This window comes from Papio anubis, chromosome 17 (genome assembly GCF_008728515.1).
Source record: "Papio anubis isolate 15944 chromosome 17, Panubis1.0, whole genome shotgun sequence".
NCBI classification, from domain to species: domain Eukaryota; kingdom Metazoa; phylum Chordata; class Mammalia; order Primates; family Cercopithecidae; genus Papio; species Papio anubis.
The window spans coordinates 24,079,134-24,097,035 of record NC_044992.1 but is presented as its reverse complement, the minus strand read 5'-3'; the positions used below and the strand labels follow the sequence as shown (position 1 = coordinate 24,097,035).

Here is a 17,902-nt window from a genome sequence, read left to right as displayed (position 1 = left end):
TAATTATCATTTCCCTCCTTATAGATGGGGAAACGCGGCCGGGCACGGTGGCTCACGCCTGTAATCCCAGCACTTTGGGAGGCCGAGGCGGGTGGGTCACGCAGTCAGGAGGTCGAGACCATCCTGGCCAACATGGTGAAACCCCATCTCTACTAAAAAATACAAAAATTAGCTGGACACGGTGGCACGTGCCTGTAATCCCAGCTACTCGGGAGGCTGAGGCAGGGGAATCACTTGAATCAGGGAGTAGGAGGTTGCAGTGAGCTGAGATTGTGCCACTGTACTCCAGCCTGGTGACAGAGCGAGACTCCATCTTAAAAAAAAGAAAAAGAAAAAGAAAGGTGGGGAAATGGTGTCCAGAGAGTCTCATCCACTTTCCCCTGAAGTGCCCTACAGTTTTTCTCTTTATTCCCCTTTGGAGTCACACAAAAAGTTGGGGCCATGCAAACCCAAATCAGGAGTTCCCTAATTTCAGTCGTCCCATCTAAATTCTCAGAAAAGATTTTCCAAATGCCTTCTGGAAGCTCCAGTTCCCATGCAGCCACTGCGCCTCTGGTTCCCCTGAGGAAAGCACGGACCAGAGGTCCCAGCAACTCAAGTGTCAAAAGCGAAGTAACGGGCTGCAGTTGAATGGGGTGTGTATAAAGGGCTCTTCTGGTTCTTGGAATGGGCAGTTATTTTTTGCTACAAATTATAGCTTTTCAAGATGTGGGTGTTTGAAGAGAGAGTTTAATTACTCACACAGCCAAGAGTCTGTGGGGCTTGTTTTGGGGGCTCCATACTTTACCATCATGATAAGAGGAGTGATGATAAAAATACTTCACTCAAAGTGAAGGTTTGGGAGGGAAAGCAGCGGCTCAGGCCAGCTCTTTCCCCTCGTAGAGTCCACCAAGTAGGTCAGGCTCCTTTTTCAGGGGAGTGCCCTCCGAAGAGGTGACATGGAACTTTCTAGAGAGAGGCCACTATCCAACTCAAGGAGAGTACGCCTGGATGGAGCCGATCCATGGTCCAAAGTCAGGGTGGGTTCCCACCCAACTCCTCCTCCGCCACAGAACCCTCAGGACTTGGACAGCCGGCAGGCTGCTGATGTTTACCCACAGCCAATAGGCCAAGGCTCCATGTGACCTGCCCTTCTGGAGCGGGCAGGTCAGGATCAGCAGGGTGACTCTTCTCCTCCCAACCCTGCAGGGCCTCCTGCCAGAGCCCTCGGGTTTTATAACCCTCTCCTCCTCCCTGCCCATCTTCTGGTACCTCCCATCAGCACAGAGCCCCCATGGTCTTCCCAGAAAGCTCAGTTCAGGTGTCCCTCTTTGTCCTGTGGCCTTTGCTAGACCCAGCTACCCAAGTTTTGTGTTCCAGAAGCTGCTGTCTTGCATGGGGGATTGGGGTGTGTCACTCAAGCATAGCTGGCCAGAGCTCAGCTTAGGGCCTCCGGCCAGGGCAGGCTTTCCTGCAGTGGTGACAGGTGAGAGGGCATTAGGTCTGGGGCTCATGGGGTAGAGACCCTCCCGCCCAGGGAGTCCACTGGGAACCCCCTCTAAGAGCTTATGGGCTCCCCACTGCCCACAGAACCAGGCCCAGCTCCTGAGAGCAGCTGGCAAAGCCCCTTCCAGCAGGTCTCAGCCTCAGGACGTGCTCTGCCGCTCCCCTTTCCTAGTACCCCAGGCTTCCGGGCACCTTTACTCACCTCCATGCCTCAGTACATGCTGCTTTTTATGCACGTGGGGCATAAGCACCACCTCATCAAAGAGGTGGTGCTTCGAATCTCTGACACTGCAGGCAAAATTGAGGAGGTCGGGCTACTGCCTTTCACTAGAATCTCAAGAGGGAGAGGGGCAGAGAGAAGATCTCTGAGGAAAACAAGGTTTAAAACCATCACCTGCTCTTAAAGCCTCCCTCCAGCCAGCAGTTCATGCACAGCCCCTGCTTGGGGGCCACTGTCACCTAGACATCCCCATGTGGCTATCTCCCAGTGCCTCCCCAACTCAGCCCCGACTTCCATGAGTAGCCCACACCTAACCCTCTGCACTGCTCCAGCCAGACCCTGTGCAGCCTTGTCACCTGCACCCCTGCAGGTGCCGTGCCGACTGCGTGCCCATCCCACCACTCTTCCTCCTCTCTCTCCATCCTGCCCCACCCCACTGCAGCCCAGCCATCCTGAAGGATGGGGGCCCTGACACATCCTGCTCACACAGGCCCCTGTGCCTTTGCCACTGCCCCCCGCCCAGAACGCCTCTGTCTCAGGAGCAGTGCCATTGGCTGGCACTCCCTGAGATCCTTAGCACCTAAATAGTTTTTTTTCTCTTTTTTTTTTTTTGAGATGGAGTATTGCTCTGTCACCCAGGCTGGAGCGCAGTGACACGATCTTGGTTCACTGCAGCCTCCGCCTTCCGAGTTCCAGCGATTCTCCTGCCTCAGCCTCCCGGGCAGCTGCGATTACAGGCACCTGCCACCACGCCGGGCTGATTTTTGTATTTTCAGTAGAGATGGGGTTTCACCGTGTTGGTCAGGCTGGTCTCGAACTCTTGACCTCAGGTGATCTGCCCGCGTTGGCCTTCCAAAGTGCCAGGATTACAGGCATGAACCATGGTGCCTGGCCAAAAAGAGGTCTTAAACATTTGAGAACAAGGAAAGCATGCATCTGCGAAGCACCTATCATGTGCCAGGTATTTCTGTGCATCAGCCACTGTTTAGATGAGAATACACAGGTTCAAGGAGGTTAAGTAATTCATGAAAGGCTGCAAGGCTGTGATTTGAACCAGGTCTGATTTTAACGCAGCAAGGAGGGTACAGAGAATATCAAATGCTCTCAGCGATGTGACATCCAGCACCCCATGGACAACGCCATGCACTGGAGTGGACTCAGGCTGACCCTGCGGCCATGGGAACAGCAGTTAGCAACGCTGATGGTACCAGAACTTGGACTTGAGCTGAAACTTGCAGGGACCACGGCACACTGGGTTTCTGAGGTCTGTGCCATCCAGGCCATCGGGCAGAGCCCTCCTCCCCTTTCCCACCACAGGCAGCTTCAAAGAGGCTACATGTGGGAAGACTTTACAGAAAGGGAGAGGAGAGATTTGAAAGAAAATTGCTAAAAGGAAACACATGTGAAAATGAAAACTCAGGCAAAGTGGGAGAAGGACAAGGGAAGAAGAAAGAGTGATGTCCAAGGATTATAAACTGAGTCAAGAACACCAGTTTCCCTCTGCTCCCTTGGGAAGGCCAGTGACCCACTCCCTGCCCTCATTTTCCCTCTGAACCCAGATGGAATTGGGCAGACCTTAGATGATGCCCAGCAAGAGAAACAGGGAAAGTTGCCTTGCACACAACCATGACAACTGTGGAGCCACGATTCATATGGGGTGAGGCTCAGAGAGGTCGCTCAACTTTGCCAAGGCCACACAGCTGGCGAGCCATAAAGCTGGAATCTAAGCCCAATCCAAGCTTGTCCCCTTGAATCGCATCAGCGTCCCCTCATATAATCTGCCACCACTACAAGGTGCCATCTGCTTCCCTGAAGGAACTGGACAAATTATGTAAGTACCCCAGAGGTTACCTAGTTTCTGTTTCATTAAATCTGAGACACCTCTGAATTTACAATGCACCGTTATTTCAACTATGCCGAGAAAAAGGCGCTGTCAAATTATAATAATCCACGAATGTGTGACACATTCCAATTTAAGACGTTAAATGGAAAAAAAAGGAAAGGAAAAAAAGAATGTGCCTTAGAATCGAAAATACCATGCGAGTGTGAGTGGGGAACAGGGATTCAGTCACAGTTCCGCAGACTGTGTGCAGTGAAGGGCAGTCAACAACTCCACACAAGCACATGAGCACACACCTGCTGCTGTAAAATCCTTCTTTGCTAACAACTGATGAAATCGTGCAGATAATCATACAAAAATGTGTTGGCCAGACCTGCCTTGTCAACAAGAACCCTCATTTCACCAGGAGGTCATCAATTCAAGGTTGCCTAACATTAGTCAGACGGGTCAGGCACAGTGGCTCATGCCTGTAATTCCAGCACTTTGGGAGGCCAAGGCGGGCGGATCACGAGGTCAGGAGATCGAGAGCATCCTGGGCCAACATGGATTGCTTGCACCTAGAAGTTCGAGACCAGCATGGGCAACATAGTGAGACCTCATCTCCACCAAATGAATAAATAAATAGCAAGGAGTGTTGATGAACCCAGCTACTCAGGCAGCTGAGGTGGGAGGATCACTTGAGCCCAGGAGGTTGAGGCTACAGTGAGCCAAGATTGTACCACTGCACTCAAGGTGGGCAGAAATGCGAAACTCTGTCTCAAAAAAAAAAAAAAAAATCAGTCAGGCGGAGGCTGTCCTACCCACCCAACCAGCCAGGCTAGGCCAGGCCAGCCAGCTTCGCCTGAGTGGAGCTACAGACCTCTGGGTAGCCAAGCTGGATGAGCAGGCAGGTTTGCTCCTTGGTTGACTACTAAGGGCAGTCACCCAGTGTGGCCGGGCGGTGGCACAGCCCGCACCTTTTTGTCTGGTCTTTCTCCAAATCTCCTGGGGCGTGTGGCCAGCCAGCGCCTCAGCATCTTAATAAGCCAGATGCTGCAGGCTGGCAATGGCAGACAGGCAGCACTGCTCCAAGCCAGCTTTCCCAGCTAGGCACAGGTGGATGGACAGGCAGGCCCTGGCTGGAGGCGAAGGGCAGGTGGGCCGAGGTGTGGATGGCCATCCTCCCCTTGGCAGGCCAGCCACAGCCTGGCAGCCTGAGCAGCCTGTGGAAGGACAGGCGAGGTACAGCCTCCCTCACTGAACCTGGGAAGAAGGCTGTCACCTCGGATGCTGCTTGGCATCTCATTCACAGATTGCCACGCAGATACCAGTCACTTCACCCCAGACCCGGAATCTGCATCTGCAGAGCCCGAGCAGGTTTGTTAAAAACACAGAAGCTGGCTGGGTGCAGTGGCTCACGCCTGTAATCCCAGCACTTTGGGGAGCCAAGGTGGGAGGATCACCTGAGGGTAGGAATTCGAGATCAGCCTAGGTAACATAGTAACATCTCATTTCTACTTTTTTTAAAAAAAAATTAAAATGGAAAAAAAAAGATGTAAAAACGCACAGAAGCTGAGGAAGCAGAGTTTTGCTTCTCTTGCAAAGGCTCTTGAGTAATGGAGTTCTTCCCCTGCCACCTTCCTGTTTGGGCCATGACGCTCCCCGGCAAGACATTCTGTTAGATGTGAAGGTTATCAGTCACAACAATCAAACCACCTGAAGCCTGCAGGAACTAAGAATAACAGCTCCCCCCAAAGCACAGTTTTAAGTGCTTTTCATACATTTACATATTTGAGCCTTACCACGAACCCTGTGAGGGTGGTACCACCCTCATCCTCATTTTACAGGTGGGGAAGCTGAGGCACAGAAAAGTTAAATAACTTGTCTAAGATTCCACAAATAGCAAGGGGCAGAGCCAGGATTTGAACCCAGAGACAGCCTGACTCTGACGGCATTTTGGTACCAAACTGGTCTGCGTCTCTAACCATCTAACCGTCCATGAGTGCCAACTAAGTAAGGGCCAAAACCTAGACTGGGCATTTTTAATCACCATGGCTCATTTTATTTTCACCACCACCCTGCGAGGCAGGTGCTATTATCAACCCCATTCTACAGGTTGGGCACCCCAACCCTCAGCCACCCCATAGCAGGGGGGTGGATGAACAGGAAGCCCCATCTGAATGCTGCCTGACACGCAAACACACACGTGTGTGCACACACGCATATATGATCTGGGGCCCTAAACTGGACAGACTAAACCCAAAGCTGCTGCCCAAATGTGGGAGTGACTCCCTGGGGTCCTTAGGACCCCACAGAACCGTGCTGCTGCCTGCCCACAGGCAGAGGGAGTGGAGAGGGAGGCCAGGGAGAGTGAAATCAGAAGGGTGACGTCGCTTGTCCAAAGTTCCACAGCTAGCGAGCAACAGAGCCGGAATCTAGACCCAGAAGTTCTCTGGCACCCATTTTTTCACCTTAAGGAAACAGGCATTGGGTGACAGAGCGTGGCATGAAGGTGCCTGTGTCTTAGGTAGGCATTTCTTCCAGGAAAACCTGGGAGCAGGGGGCAGGGACTTGCTACTATTCTCACTCCTATTCTAGGAGAGAGACTTGAGTCTGGTGCAGAGGGCAGACACCCCTCAGCTCCCTTACCCCAAGTTCACTGGAGCAGCAGCGGCTATTTGAAATGTGGGTTCCCTTTTCATGGTGTCAGGCTTACAGAGCGCAGAGGAAGGTGGGGGTGACCGCGGATGACTAAAGAGAGAGGGCCCGCCCACTCTCCCACACTCCAGTTCTGTTTAGGCCTTCCTCTTTCTGGTCCCTCAAAAGAGAAAGGCTCCCATGAGCAGAGCCACGGATATTAATAACTTCTACAGAGCTTTGTCTGCATCTGAATTAATGTTTACGTTGTTGGGAAAGAACCCACTTGTCTGGGAAGATGAAGCAGGTTAAATCAATTAAAAATGTGACCAAGAGTTGGAAAACTTCCCATTTCTTAAGGGAAGTCAAGAAGTGGGTTTGGAAATGCTGGCATGACTAGCACTGGCCTGCCAGGCGGATCTGGGCTGGAGGTCACCCAGACCCCACAGCTCTGGGCCACAACAGCCACCCCTCTGACCTTCATACGACCTTTGTAGGCTGCACATCTTTCTGGTTGCCTGTGTCCTCCTCCCCATCTCATCTCCTTTCCAGGTCATGGGACAAAGTGAAGAAGCAACCACCCAGGCTGTCTGGGTGCTCAAGAGGGTTCTGAGAATCTGAGCTCTTGGTCATCAATGCTCTTGAGGGGGGCTCAGCTTCTGAAGCACCAAGACACTCGGGACCCCTCTGAGCAAGGCCAGCTGGGTGCCCCCAGCATCCACTCAGCCTTGAATGGGGTCCACAGAAACTGGCCAATGACAAATTCCATTCACTTAACAGTATTATGATGAGGCCGCAAACACTTGGGGAAGGACTGCCATGTGTAGTCAGACACTCGGCATGAGAAAATGAGAAAATCCCTCCAAATGAAAGCAGATAAGGGTGCTGTCCAGGCTTTTGGGGGCACCTTCTCTGCAGCCTGCCACCCAGTGTGGGCTCCAGACCATGCTGCTTGGAACCATGGTCAGGCCCAAAGCTGCAAATCCTCCCAGGAGAACACGTGTTGGCCAAGAGAGATAGCCAAGACACTCTGCTGAAGCCCCACCCACCAAAAACTCAGAGGGCACCCCAACCCTCAGCCACCCCACAGCAGGGGGGTGAACAGGATGCCCCATGTGAATGCTGCCTGACACGCAAACACACACGTGTGTGCACACACGCATATATGACCTGGGACCCTAAACTGGACAGATTAAACCCAAAGTCGATGCTCAAATGTGGGAGTGACTCCCTGGGGTCCTTAGGACCCCACAGAACCGTGCTGCTGCCTGCCCACAGGCAGAGGGAGTGGAGAGGGAGGCCAGGGAGCTCTTGAGGATCAGAAAAGAGATGAGGAGACAGCCTGGGTGGCACGGGCCAGAGTGTGGAAAACACGGGCAGGCTGCTGGCTGCTTTATGGGCCTTGAGAGCAGGACCTGTCCCTACCCGATAGGAGCTGACCCGTGGGAACAGCAGGCAGGCGCAGGCAGCTGTCGGAGACATGGCTATATGCACATCGCTGGTGTGCCCTTTGCTGGTTTGATTCATGGGGTGGCAACAGCATAGTCTGGCAGGAAGTGTTTCCACGTTCAATGGACAGGCTCATCTGACCCGACTCAAGCTGAGGCAGGGAAGTCCGTGGCAGCCGTGGCCACAGATGCCTGTCCTTCAGAAATGCCTCAAGGCCCAAATCCCCTTGATGCGGAGGTTCTGAGGAGGGCAGAGCAATGGAAGGCAGCTTGTGCCTGTGGATTTCTAGTCTCACTTGTACTGTCAGTCCCCCCTTCTCCTCCTCCTGGGATTCTGGGTTGTCACGGCATTGGGTGGTCCCCCATCTCTCTGAGCTTGTCCCCTGTCCCCCCAGCCCTGGCTTGCTCTCCAATCACATCCCGTCTTGTAGTTCTGTGAACATAGCATGCCAGCCACGGTCCCACCTCAGGGCCCTTGCAGTTCCTCTTTTCTCTGCCTGTACCTCTTTTGTTGGGATGTCACCTTCTCAGTGAGAACTTCCCCATCTGACTCTGAAACCCAGCACTCCCTCCCCTACCCTGCTCTCCCTCCTGCCAACTCCCATGCTCCGTGTTTTACTGGTCTACCTGCCTCACTACCATCCTGCGAGCTCCTTGAAGGCAGGGGTTCTCATCTGTTTTGTTCACTGCTGTATCTCCAGGGCCCAGCACAGAATCTGGCACAGAGTAGACAACCAAGTATCTGGTGAATGAATTCAGTACCACTTGCCCTGTACTGGGCAACATGCTAGGGGCTGAGCAAACAGAGATGGGGAAGCCTCCGGGTCCTGAAACGCCTCCTCATGAGGAAGACTGCGGTACCATTCAGGGGCAAAGATCATACAACATCCAGTAAGGCACCAGGTGGGCCTGCCAAATCAGCATGCCTGTTTTCTGGTGTCTAACTGGTATAGACAGGACCACCCAATAATCCAGCCATGAGACCTGAGGCAAAGTAACTGGGCATTGATTTTCGAGGCCAGTGTTTGATGCCATAAGTGCCCAGTTCCTGAGTCAAGAGCCAGCAGAGCTGACCCAGAGGAAAACAAAGTCCAGCCCCAGGGGTTCTGTACGCCTGGCAAGGCCAGGGCACTGTGTTCCACTGCTAACACCAGGCAGCAGGCACGACCAGATAAAGATGCTTCGGCTGGGTGTGGTGGCTCATGCCTGTAGTCCCAGCACTTTGGGAGGCTGAGGCAGGCGTATCCCTTGAGCCCAGGAGTTTAAGACCAGCCTGGACAACATGGCAAAACCCCATCTCTACAAAAACAAAAATTAGCCAGATGCAGGATGGCACACATCTGTAGTTCCAGCTGAGACTGAGGTGAGAAGATCGCTTGTGCCTGGGAGGGTGGGAGGCTGCAGTGAGCCCTGATCACACCACTTCACTCCAGCCTGGGCCGTAAAGCAAGACCCTGTCTCAATTAAAAAAAAAAAAGCTTCCCTTTCAAACACAATGAGCCCTGTGCCAGGAGACAGCACGCCCTTTCCCGTTCAGATATGCCTGCCTTCTGGGAACTGCTCACCCGCTATTTCATTGGGAGCCTCTCCTGTCCCCTTCACCCCCTCCTTACCCATACCTAAAACATATAAAGTGACATTGCGAAGGCCCCTCAGAACAGAATCAGTTGTGGAAAATCTCAGCATAACAGGCTGCCCAGAGCGGGGACTGCCAGACACCTGAGGGTGCAAATGAAAGAGGAAATTATGAGGGCCCCAGGTGAACCGCCAAAGAGAAAACCTTGGGTCTGAAGCAGCCTGCCTACCAGGAGAAGAAGTGGCGAGGAAGGCTCCAGCATGCTTTAGGAGGGGCGCAGATGGTCGGGAGGGAGAGTGGGGGCCTGTGGAGTGTCTCAAGCTGCAGCCCACAGTCTTCCAAGTGCAAACTGCCCCTGGAACCCCGAAGGAGGTGGCTTAGAACCCAACGGTCCCTCTAATTTCTTCTGCTTTTCCTCCCTCACTTGGCTGAAAGTCCCTCCCAAGGGCAGGCTCCAGGCAGTCTCTCCTACAGACCTCCCTTAGGGCAAAGGTCATGCCTTCCAGCAGGCTCACCTGGCCTGGCTAGTTCCGTCCCTCGCCTCTGGCCCAGTCTTATCTCTTCTACTGGCCTTAGTCATTTACTCCACCCCCTTCACCGAAGTCCAGGCCCCCCCTCAAATTCCGAAGCTGTTCACTACCCATTTGTCCAAGCGGTGCTGCCTCCTACAGTGAAGAACCCAAGCGGCTTCCCTCGCCCCGGCAGGCCACACTCTCCCCTGTGAAGTCACAGGGACCTCAAAGACAACTGCAGGCAATTTGCAATCAACTTAGAAGAGCGGGGCTGGCCCAGAGCAGACCCAGTATTCAGACTCCCTGAGCTTGCAAACACCTTGAGGGCAGGGAAATGTCTCGTACGTAATGTTCCCTGGGCACATAATCAACAGTCCCGAAAGCCAGAAAGGAGGGTAAGGTTTGGGCCAGTGCCAGGGTGCCAGCACCTGGGGGAGACCCCAATCAAAGGCAGCGCGACTCAGGCACCCCACCAAGGTAGGCTAGTTGGTAGGGGGAGGATATGGGAGGGGGAGTGTGAGAGCTCCTATTGCAGAGGTCTACTGGCACACAATTAGTACTGCCTCCGACCCCTTTGGGTCTCCTTTTTCCCATCTCAGCAACCACTGTAACCACCTTTCAGCTGGGGCAGGACCTGGGCATGTTTCAAGGAATGTGCCTGCCCCACTGCTTTTCAGCGTCCCAGGAGCCCAAGCCACTGCCACCTGCTCTGGGAGGGCAGGACAGAGATTTGGTGGATCACCAGGAACCAGCCCAGGGTGCTGCCACTTCAAGACCTGATGGAGGCTAAGTGCAGAGACAGGACCCAGACCTCTCACATCGCTTTGAGAAGGAAGGTATAAATCAGTCAGTCAAGGAAAACTGACATGGCCCTCGGGGGAGTGAGGTGTCACTTCCAGTCCTCCGTGGGAGAGCAGGGTGAGGGGAAAGGGAAAGAGGAGGCACTGGAGTTAGCACGGGCGAGGAGTGGGGTCCGGGGCTGTGTCGGAACCCGGTTTCCCACAGCACAGACACGCTCTCCAGAGACTGCGCCGCCAGGACCTCGGAGACACTTGTCGCCCGCACAGAGAAGCGGCTGTGCCAACAGCTCCCACCACCGGGGGAGACCGGCCGCCTCGAGGGCCACAACACACCTCCCGCCACGGCAGCTTCTCGGCTAGAGAGAGGCAAGGCCCTGTCCCCCACCACGACCTGGGCTGGCCCCGAGGACTCCCCCACTCCACCCGCCCAGAGGGACGGGGGAAGCCAGAAAACAGGCTCTGTGCAGCCGCCAAGAGCTACAGAAAAACTTCGCGGCGCTCCGCCCCCTCGGGGACCCGGCCAAGGGTACAGCGTTGGGGACCACGCCGGTCCCGCAAGGGCAGGAGGGCAGGGGCGCTGCGGGCCGAGGTGGGGCGCGCGGTACGGTTCCCACGGAGGCCTCCCAGCAAACGAGCCCCCTTCCCAGCCGACCAGAAGCACTTCCTGAAAGCGCGCTGGGGAAGGAGCCGCCACCCGCACACCTGGCAGCGGCTTCTACCCGCGGCCGAGCGAGACGGCTCAGGTAACCCGACCTCTCAGGCCAAGTCCGCACTCCGCCAACTTCCCGGGGCCCGGAACCCGGGGCCGCGGGCCGGACCGAGCCAGGTGCGCGCCGCCAGAGCCCCGCGAGCGCCAGCCCCGGGGCCGCCGCTTACCTGGCTCCCGAGAGCCGGCGGGGTGCGCATCCGCGGGCCGGTCCCAGGCAGAGGCGCGGAAGCCAGCAGGCGCGGGTCGGCGGCGCGCGGGGACGCGGCGGGCAGCCCCGAAGCGCAGGAACAATTCCGGCCGCGCCGCCGCCGCTCGCACTCCTGGGCACCAGTGGAAGGCGCGGCCCCGCCTCCGCCCGCGCCTGTTGCCGGGAGACCCGCGTGGGCCGAAGGGCTCTTTGTATCAAAGCTGCGGTGACATCACGAGGCGCCCGGGCCCCGGGACTCAGGGGCGGGGCCTCGCGCCGGGGCGGGGCGGGGCGGGGGCGGAGGACTGGGACAGGGCCCGGGAACCCGAGCCGCGGGGCGGGGCCCAGGTAACCCCGCCCCTAAAGGTAGGGGCAGGTGGCTCCGGGGCACCGACCAATGGCCGCGCGGCAGGCCCCGCCTCCGGAGGTGGAGCTCGCCTGCGCCAGCCTGGCTCCGTGCGGCCCGGGCCAGGACTCCAGAAGGCGGCGTGTAAGCTCGCGCCACTACCAGGTAGGCGCTGTAGTCTCCTTCCCGTTCCGCGCCACCCTCACGGTTTGTTGTCACCGCACTGCGAGATTCTAGCCGGCGCTCCCCGGCTCACACGGCGCACGCCACCCCACACGGCCAGCCGCCGTCTCCACCCCCTAATGAGTCCGGGGGCGCCTAGGCTGACTTTCATCCTGAGTCCTACCCACAACTTTCCCAGCCTTTTTATGTGAAGTCGGAACCATCTCCATAACCAGCTCAGGAACACAAAGAACCAAGCGGCAACGAGAACTAAAGAACCAAAGAAAAAAAAAAAGAAAAAAGAAAAAAAGAGAGGACCCTTCCTAGTTGAATGCTAGTAAATATTATTTATGTTAAACATGTGCCCTCAGGCTGGGCACAGTGGCTCGGACAAAGTGGCCGAGGCGGAGGATCTTTGAGGCCAGGAGTTTGAGACCAGCCTGGGCAACATAGCGACACCTCGTCTCTACAAAAAATTAAATGTTTAAAAATATATTCGCCATCCCCCCATCACTCTTAACCATGCCCTGGACTTTAAAAAGGCAAAAATGAGATGAATGTAAAGCGGCAAATATTGCAAATGTGGTTGCCCTTCGACCTGCTGTTGAACTATATAACTTGAGTGAGGGGAGAGATTTATCTTCCTGTCTGGCTCAAAGCCACCCTTGCCTTCCCTGAGTCTTCACTGGCCAACAAAATGGCACCGGCACTTTGGTACGGGCAAGATCAGTAGGGCATCTGGGTGCTTTGGTCCTGCACCACCCTAGACACGCACCCACACCCACACATGCACCCACCCACACACACATGCTCACACGCAGCAGCTTTGCCCACTTCTCTGCCTTTTTGCTGTCAAATTCCTTCTCCTCAGTCTCTCCTGCCAGTAAATTATCAGCGGCTCCTATGTTTACCAGGGCTTGTCTCTGAGAGAAAGCAGCCCCTACGGCTCCCAGAACTGCTGGGGACTTTCCAAATGGGACAGCATTAACTAGAGGAGGGCCTCCTGGCCAGAGCCACCTGAGAGAGGAACTAGAGCTGTGGCCCAAGATAGAAACTCCACTGCCCCAGCCCTCTCCTCGCAAGGTGTGCCTTGCTGTTCAGAGATCTATGTGCAGAGGCCAGTCTGTTTCTCTTGTTTGTGTCTGCTCCCACAGTCTCTAACACACAGGAGCACTGTGGTGTATCATAAAGAACACACATGTTGGTTGGATGTGGTGACGCATACCTGTAATCCCAGTGCCTTTGGGAGGCCAAAGCAGGAGGGTTACTTGAGGCTAGGTATTTGAGGCCAGCTTGGACAACATAGCAACACCCCATCCCTACCAAAAAAATTAGAAATAAAAACATTAGCCAGATATGGTGGCACGTGCCTATAGTCCCAGCTACTGGAGAGCCTGAGAAGGGAGGATCACTTGAGCCCAGGGGTTTAAGTCTGCAGTGAGCCATGATGGCACCACTGCACTCCAGCCTGGTTGACAGCAAGACCCTGTCTCTCTTTGTTTATTTATTTATTTTGAGATTTATATTTCATTCTGTTGTCCAGGCTGGAGTGCAGTGGCACAATCTTGGCTCACTGCAACCTCCGCCTCCCAGGTTCAAGTGATTCTTCTGCCTCAGCCTCCCAAGTAGCTGAGACTACAGGTGTGTGCCACCATGTCCAGCTAATTTTTGTATTTTTAGCAGAGACGGGGTTTCACAATATTGGCCAGGCTAGTCTTGAACTCCTGACCTCGTGATCTGCCCGCCTCAGCCTCCCAAAGTGCTGGGGTTACAGGCGTGAGCCACTGCGCCTGGCTGACCCTGTCTCTATTTAAAATAAATAAATAAAAGTACTTACGTGGTGTATCATACCACTGGCTTTGAAGTCAAACAGACTTGGGTTTGAATTGAGTCTTATTTCCCAGATGTCCTGGGACAAGTTCTGTTACTTCTCTAAGACTCAATGTCTTTTCATCTGTAAAATGGGAATGGTACCTCACGGGATGTTGTACCCCCTAGCACAGTGGGTACACTTAATTTTAGGCACTCCTCAAAGGTGTGGTAAGTGATTGAGCCCATGCACCCTGGGCCCACCCTATCTGCCTTCCCAGCTCCACCCTGAGACCTTAACTCAGCAGCCTTCCATAAGGTTTTAGGATGTGGCTGAGTCCAGGGGCTCTATCTTGGTTTCCCTTCTTCCCTTCCAAGTCCAATGTTGCTCCTAAGGATAATTGGGCTCCAGAAAGCGGGTCACATGACAGGATCGTCCAGAACCAAGAAAGAAAAGCAGAAACCAAGGGTGATCATCCCTTCTGTGGTCCTGGCTGTCTCCCAGCGAAGGTCAATGGAGAAAGTCAGGCCTGTCAAGCCCCCTCCATGTCCCTACCACGGGCAGCCTGAGCAACATTCTCAAGAGCTCTGTGGAATGGGTTGTGTCAGTAGGTCCCTCTTTATTTTTCTCAAGGGTAGTGGAGTGGGGAATGTCTCCAGGTACTTGTCCTTAAAAGTAGAGTGACAGGCCGGGTGCGGTGGCTCACGCTTGTAATCCCAGCACTTTGGGAGGCCGAGGCAGGTGGATCACCTGAGGTCGGGAGTTCAAGACCAGCCTGACCAACATGGAGAAACCCCGTCTCTACTAAAAATACAAAATTAGCCGGGGTGGTGGCACATGCCTGTAATCCCAGCTACTCGGGAGGCTGAGGCAGGAGAATCGCTTGAACCCGGGAGGCGGAGGTTGCGGTGAGCCGAGATCGCGCCATTGCACTCCAGCCTGGGCAAAAAAAGAGCGAAACTCTGTGTCAAAAAAAAAAAAAAAAAAGGTAGAATGACAGAGGAAGGCCACAGATGTATTGAACACTCCTGGGTTCAAAGCCTGCCCGGTTCCACTTACCAAGGGAAGTCAATGTTTTGGAGCCTTAGTCTCCACTTCTAGAAAATGGAAATAAGACTCTTCCTCTTGCAGTTGTGAAGTTTCAATGAAATGACGAAGTGTCTAGTGCAATGCCTGAGATGCTGCAGGTGCTCAATAAATGGTAGTTCCTAGTCACTACCAGCAGCATGAGTGAGCTGCAGTCTGATGCACTGGTTCTGTGCATGGGTGCTGGGGCCGAGGGCCATATCTTGGCTTTACCACCTTGTTGCTAAATGACCGTAGGCAAGTTTAAGTCCCAGTGTTTCAATTGCCTCATCTTTAACTTGGAGATAATAATAGTATGTGTTTTAGAACTATTGTGAGGATCAAAATAATCAGGGCCAGTAAAATACATAGAACAGAGCCTGGCACAGAGCAGGTAGCCAATAAACAGTAGCTATTACTCATGATCATTATGGCAAGAGGCTGAGGGGAACAGAGGTGAGGATTAGAGGCAGCCCGAGGGAAAATTTAGGACCCTGACTTTTGAGGTAAGGGCTAACACTTTCCAGCAGGGTTCAGAGAAGCAGTGATAGTCCAGTGGGGAGTGAGGTGGGGATGGTGACTGTATCTGATGGGTGGGATTAGACACGGGATGAATACGGGATCTGAGGGCTCTAATACAGGCTAGGACTCTGTCCTTGGTTCAAACGGGGGCTAAGAGTGAGTTAATAGGAAGTATAATCCTGCCTTCTGAGCACAGCACCACCTGTGAGGATGTGGGGAAGGAAGGTCTTGAGTTAGGTACCCTGGTCTCTTAGCATTACTGTGAGGTTCCTTTTTTTTTTTTTTTTTTTAATTAAAGAGACAGGGTTAGGCCGGGCACGGTGACTCACACCTGTAATCCCAGCACTTTGGGAGGCCGAGGCAGGTATATCACCTGAGGTCAAGAATTCGAGACCAGCCTGGCCAACATGGCGAAACTCTGTCTCTACAAAAAAATACAAAAATTAGCCGGGTGTAGTGGCGAGCGCTTGTAATCCCAGATACTCCGGAGGCTGAGGCAGGAGAATCACTTGAACCCAGGAGGTAGAGGCTTCAGTGAACCAAGATTGTGCCACTGCACTCTAACGTGGGTGACAGAGGGAGACTGTCTAAAAAATAAATAAATACATAAAAAGGACCTTGCTCTGTTGCCTAGGCTGAAGTGCAGTGGCGCAATCATAGCTCACTGCAGCCTCAAACTCCTAGGCTCAAGCAATCCCCCCACCTCAGCTTCCCAAAATGCTGGGATTACAGGTATGAGCCACCATGCTTGGCCTAAGTCTATTTTCTTTCTGCTGCCACCATGCAAGAGTTAGCTCAACATTAGATGGTGTAAAGAAGCAACATTCTGCACATGTTTGGGGCCATGTGGAACGACTGGCTAAATATATATATGGTTTCATGATCATTATTTTGAGAAAAGAACCCTTCTGAACATTACCTAATGTTAACATTAGCCAAGCAACTGATGCCAACCAATATCAGCCAAGTGAACAAACAACAGCTGACATAAATAGTGTTGGAGCTAAAACAAAAAGTCTGGCAAGTTGTTCTCAAACTGAGTTCCTTGGAACCCTCAGGGTTTTGTGGAGACTTCGCAAAAGGGAAGGTGTACTTCAGGGGGACCACAAAAATAGCTCCACTTCTGTCTGCTGTACATGCTGTCTTCTGCATGAGACTTCATGTGAATAAAGGGTTCTATGGCTTTAAAAATGTTTAAAATCACTCGTATAGTATAACCATTTCCAAGACAGGGGAATGAGCCCCAGAGGTGGGAAATGGCATCTCCCCTCACAAGTAGCACAGACAGTTAGTGGTGGAGCCAGGGGTAGAACCAGGTCTCATGACTCTCAGTCTAGTGCTCTCCAAGGTGGACACCGGTCATTAATCAGGACCGTGAGCATCAGTCAAACCCGGTCCATCTTAGCAGGGCTTGATTCTGTCAACACACACACAGAGGACATTTTTTTTTTTTTTTTTTTTTGAGGCGCAGTCTCACTCTGTCACCTGGGCTGGAGTACAGGGGCACGATCTCAGCTCACTGCAACCTCCGCCTCCCGGGTTCAAGCGATTCTCCTGCCTCAGCCTCCTGAGTAGCTGGGACTACAGGCGTATGACACCACGCCTGGCTAGTTTCTGTATTTTTAGTAGAGATGAGGTGTCACCATGTTGGTCAGGATGGCCTTGAACTCCTGACCTTGTGATCCGCCTGCCTCGGCCTCCCAAAGTGCTGGGATTACAGGTGTGAGCCACCACTCCCCGCCAGAGGACATTATTTCTGCCCAGCTGGGGCTCTGCGTGGAAAAGGCCCCCTGGCAGCTGGCTAGGACTTTACCACAAGCACTCATCCTCTCTCACCTCTCTCTCAGAGGTCCTTTGACTCCACACTCAGGAAGTTCAGCTACAACTCTTAAATCTCAGCTTTCATCCCAGGTGATAAATTCAGTATTTGACGACTTAAGCAGTGGCTTAGGGAAGGGACTACCAAGTAAGTAGGCAGGACTCTGAGACTGCAGAGGCCTCTTGACCCGTTCCCAATTTTTTTTTTTTTTTTTTTTTTTTTTTTTTTTTTTTTAAGACAGAGTCTCCCTCTGTCGCCCAGGCTTGAGTGTAGTGATGCGATCTTGGCTCACTGCAACCTCTGTCTCCTGGGGTTCGGGTGATTCTTGTGTCTCAGCCTCCTGAATAGCTGGGATTACAGGCATACGCCACCACACTTAGCTAATTTTTTGTATTTTTAGTAGAGATGGGGTTTTGCTATGTTGACCAGGCTAGTCTCAAACTGGCCTCAAGTGATCTGCCCGCTTCGGCCTCCCAAAGTGCTAGAATTACAGGTGTGAGCCACCACACCTGGCCCCCAATTATATTTAGACAAAAAATGGGAGTGACTCCTGGATCCCAGCGCCCTCTCTCTCCAGTGGGGATGTGTCTAGGGGTCTGCACTAAGCTGGCATCTTCTCTGACCACTCCTTCCTCTGCCTCTTCCCACCAAACCCAGTGAAGATGCAGGAGGCCTGGGTTCTGGGCTCTCCCTAACTTTTTGGGCCTCAGACTCCTCCCCTGGAAAAGCTCTTGGCTGGACAGCATCTTTAGGTCTCTTCCAATTCTGCAACTCTGTGCCAGCCC

The 17,902-nt window shown here is 53.5% G+C and overlaps 1 protein-coding gene and 1 long non-coding RNA gene across 3 annotated transcripts in view; both read right to left on the bottom strand.

Annotated features, from left to right (window-relative positions):
* Positions 1-17,902, bottom strand: part of RAB11FIP4 (RAB11 family interacting protein 4) — a 146,928-nt gene that overhangs the window by 38,273 nt on the left and 90,753 nt on the right. The window contains exon 1 of one of the 2 annotated variants that reach the window (XM_003912566.5): positions 11,374-11,647. The exons of the other annotated variant lie outside the window; for it this stretch is intronic. Coding sequence (XP_003912615.1) covers positions 11,374-11,403 — 30 coding nt within the window. The 5' untranslated portion in view covers positions 11,404-11,647. Of the gene's footprint in view, positions 1-11,373; positions 11,648-17,902 lie in introns of those variants that run through there. 2 annotated transcript variants of the gene reach the window in all.
* Positions 6,052-11,362, bottom strand: LOC110741594. The gene is made up of 2 exons (XR_002518046.2): positions 9,229-11,362; positions 6,052-7,850 (listed from the first exon to the last, which is right to left on the bottom strand). It is a non-coding gene; the product is annotated as an uncharacterized LOC110741594 (long non-coding RNA).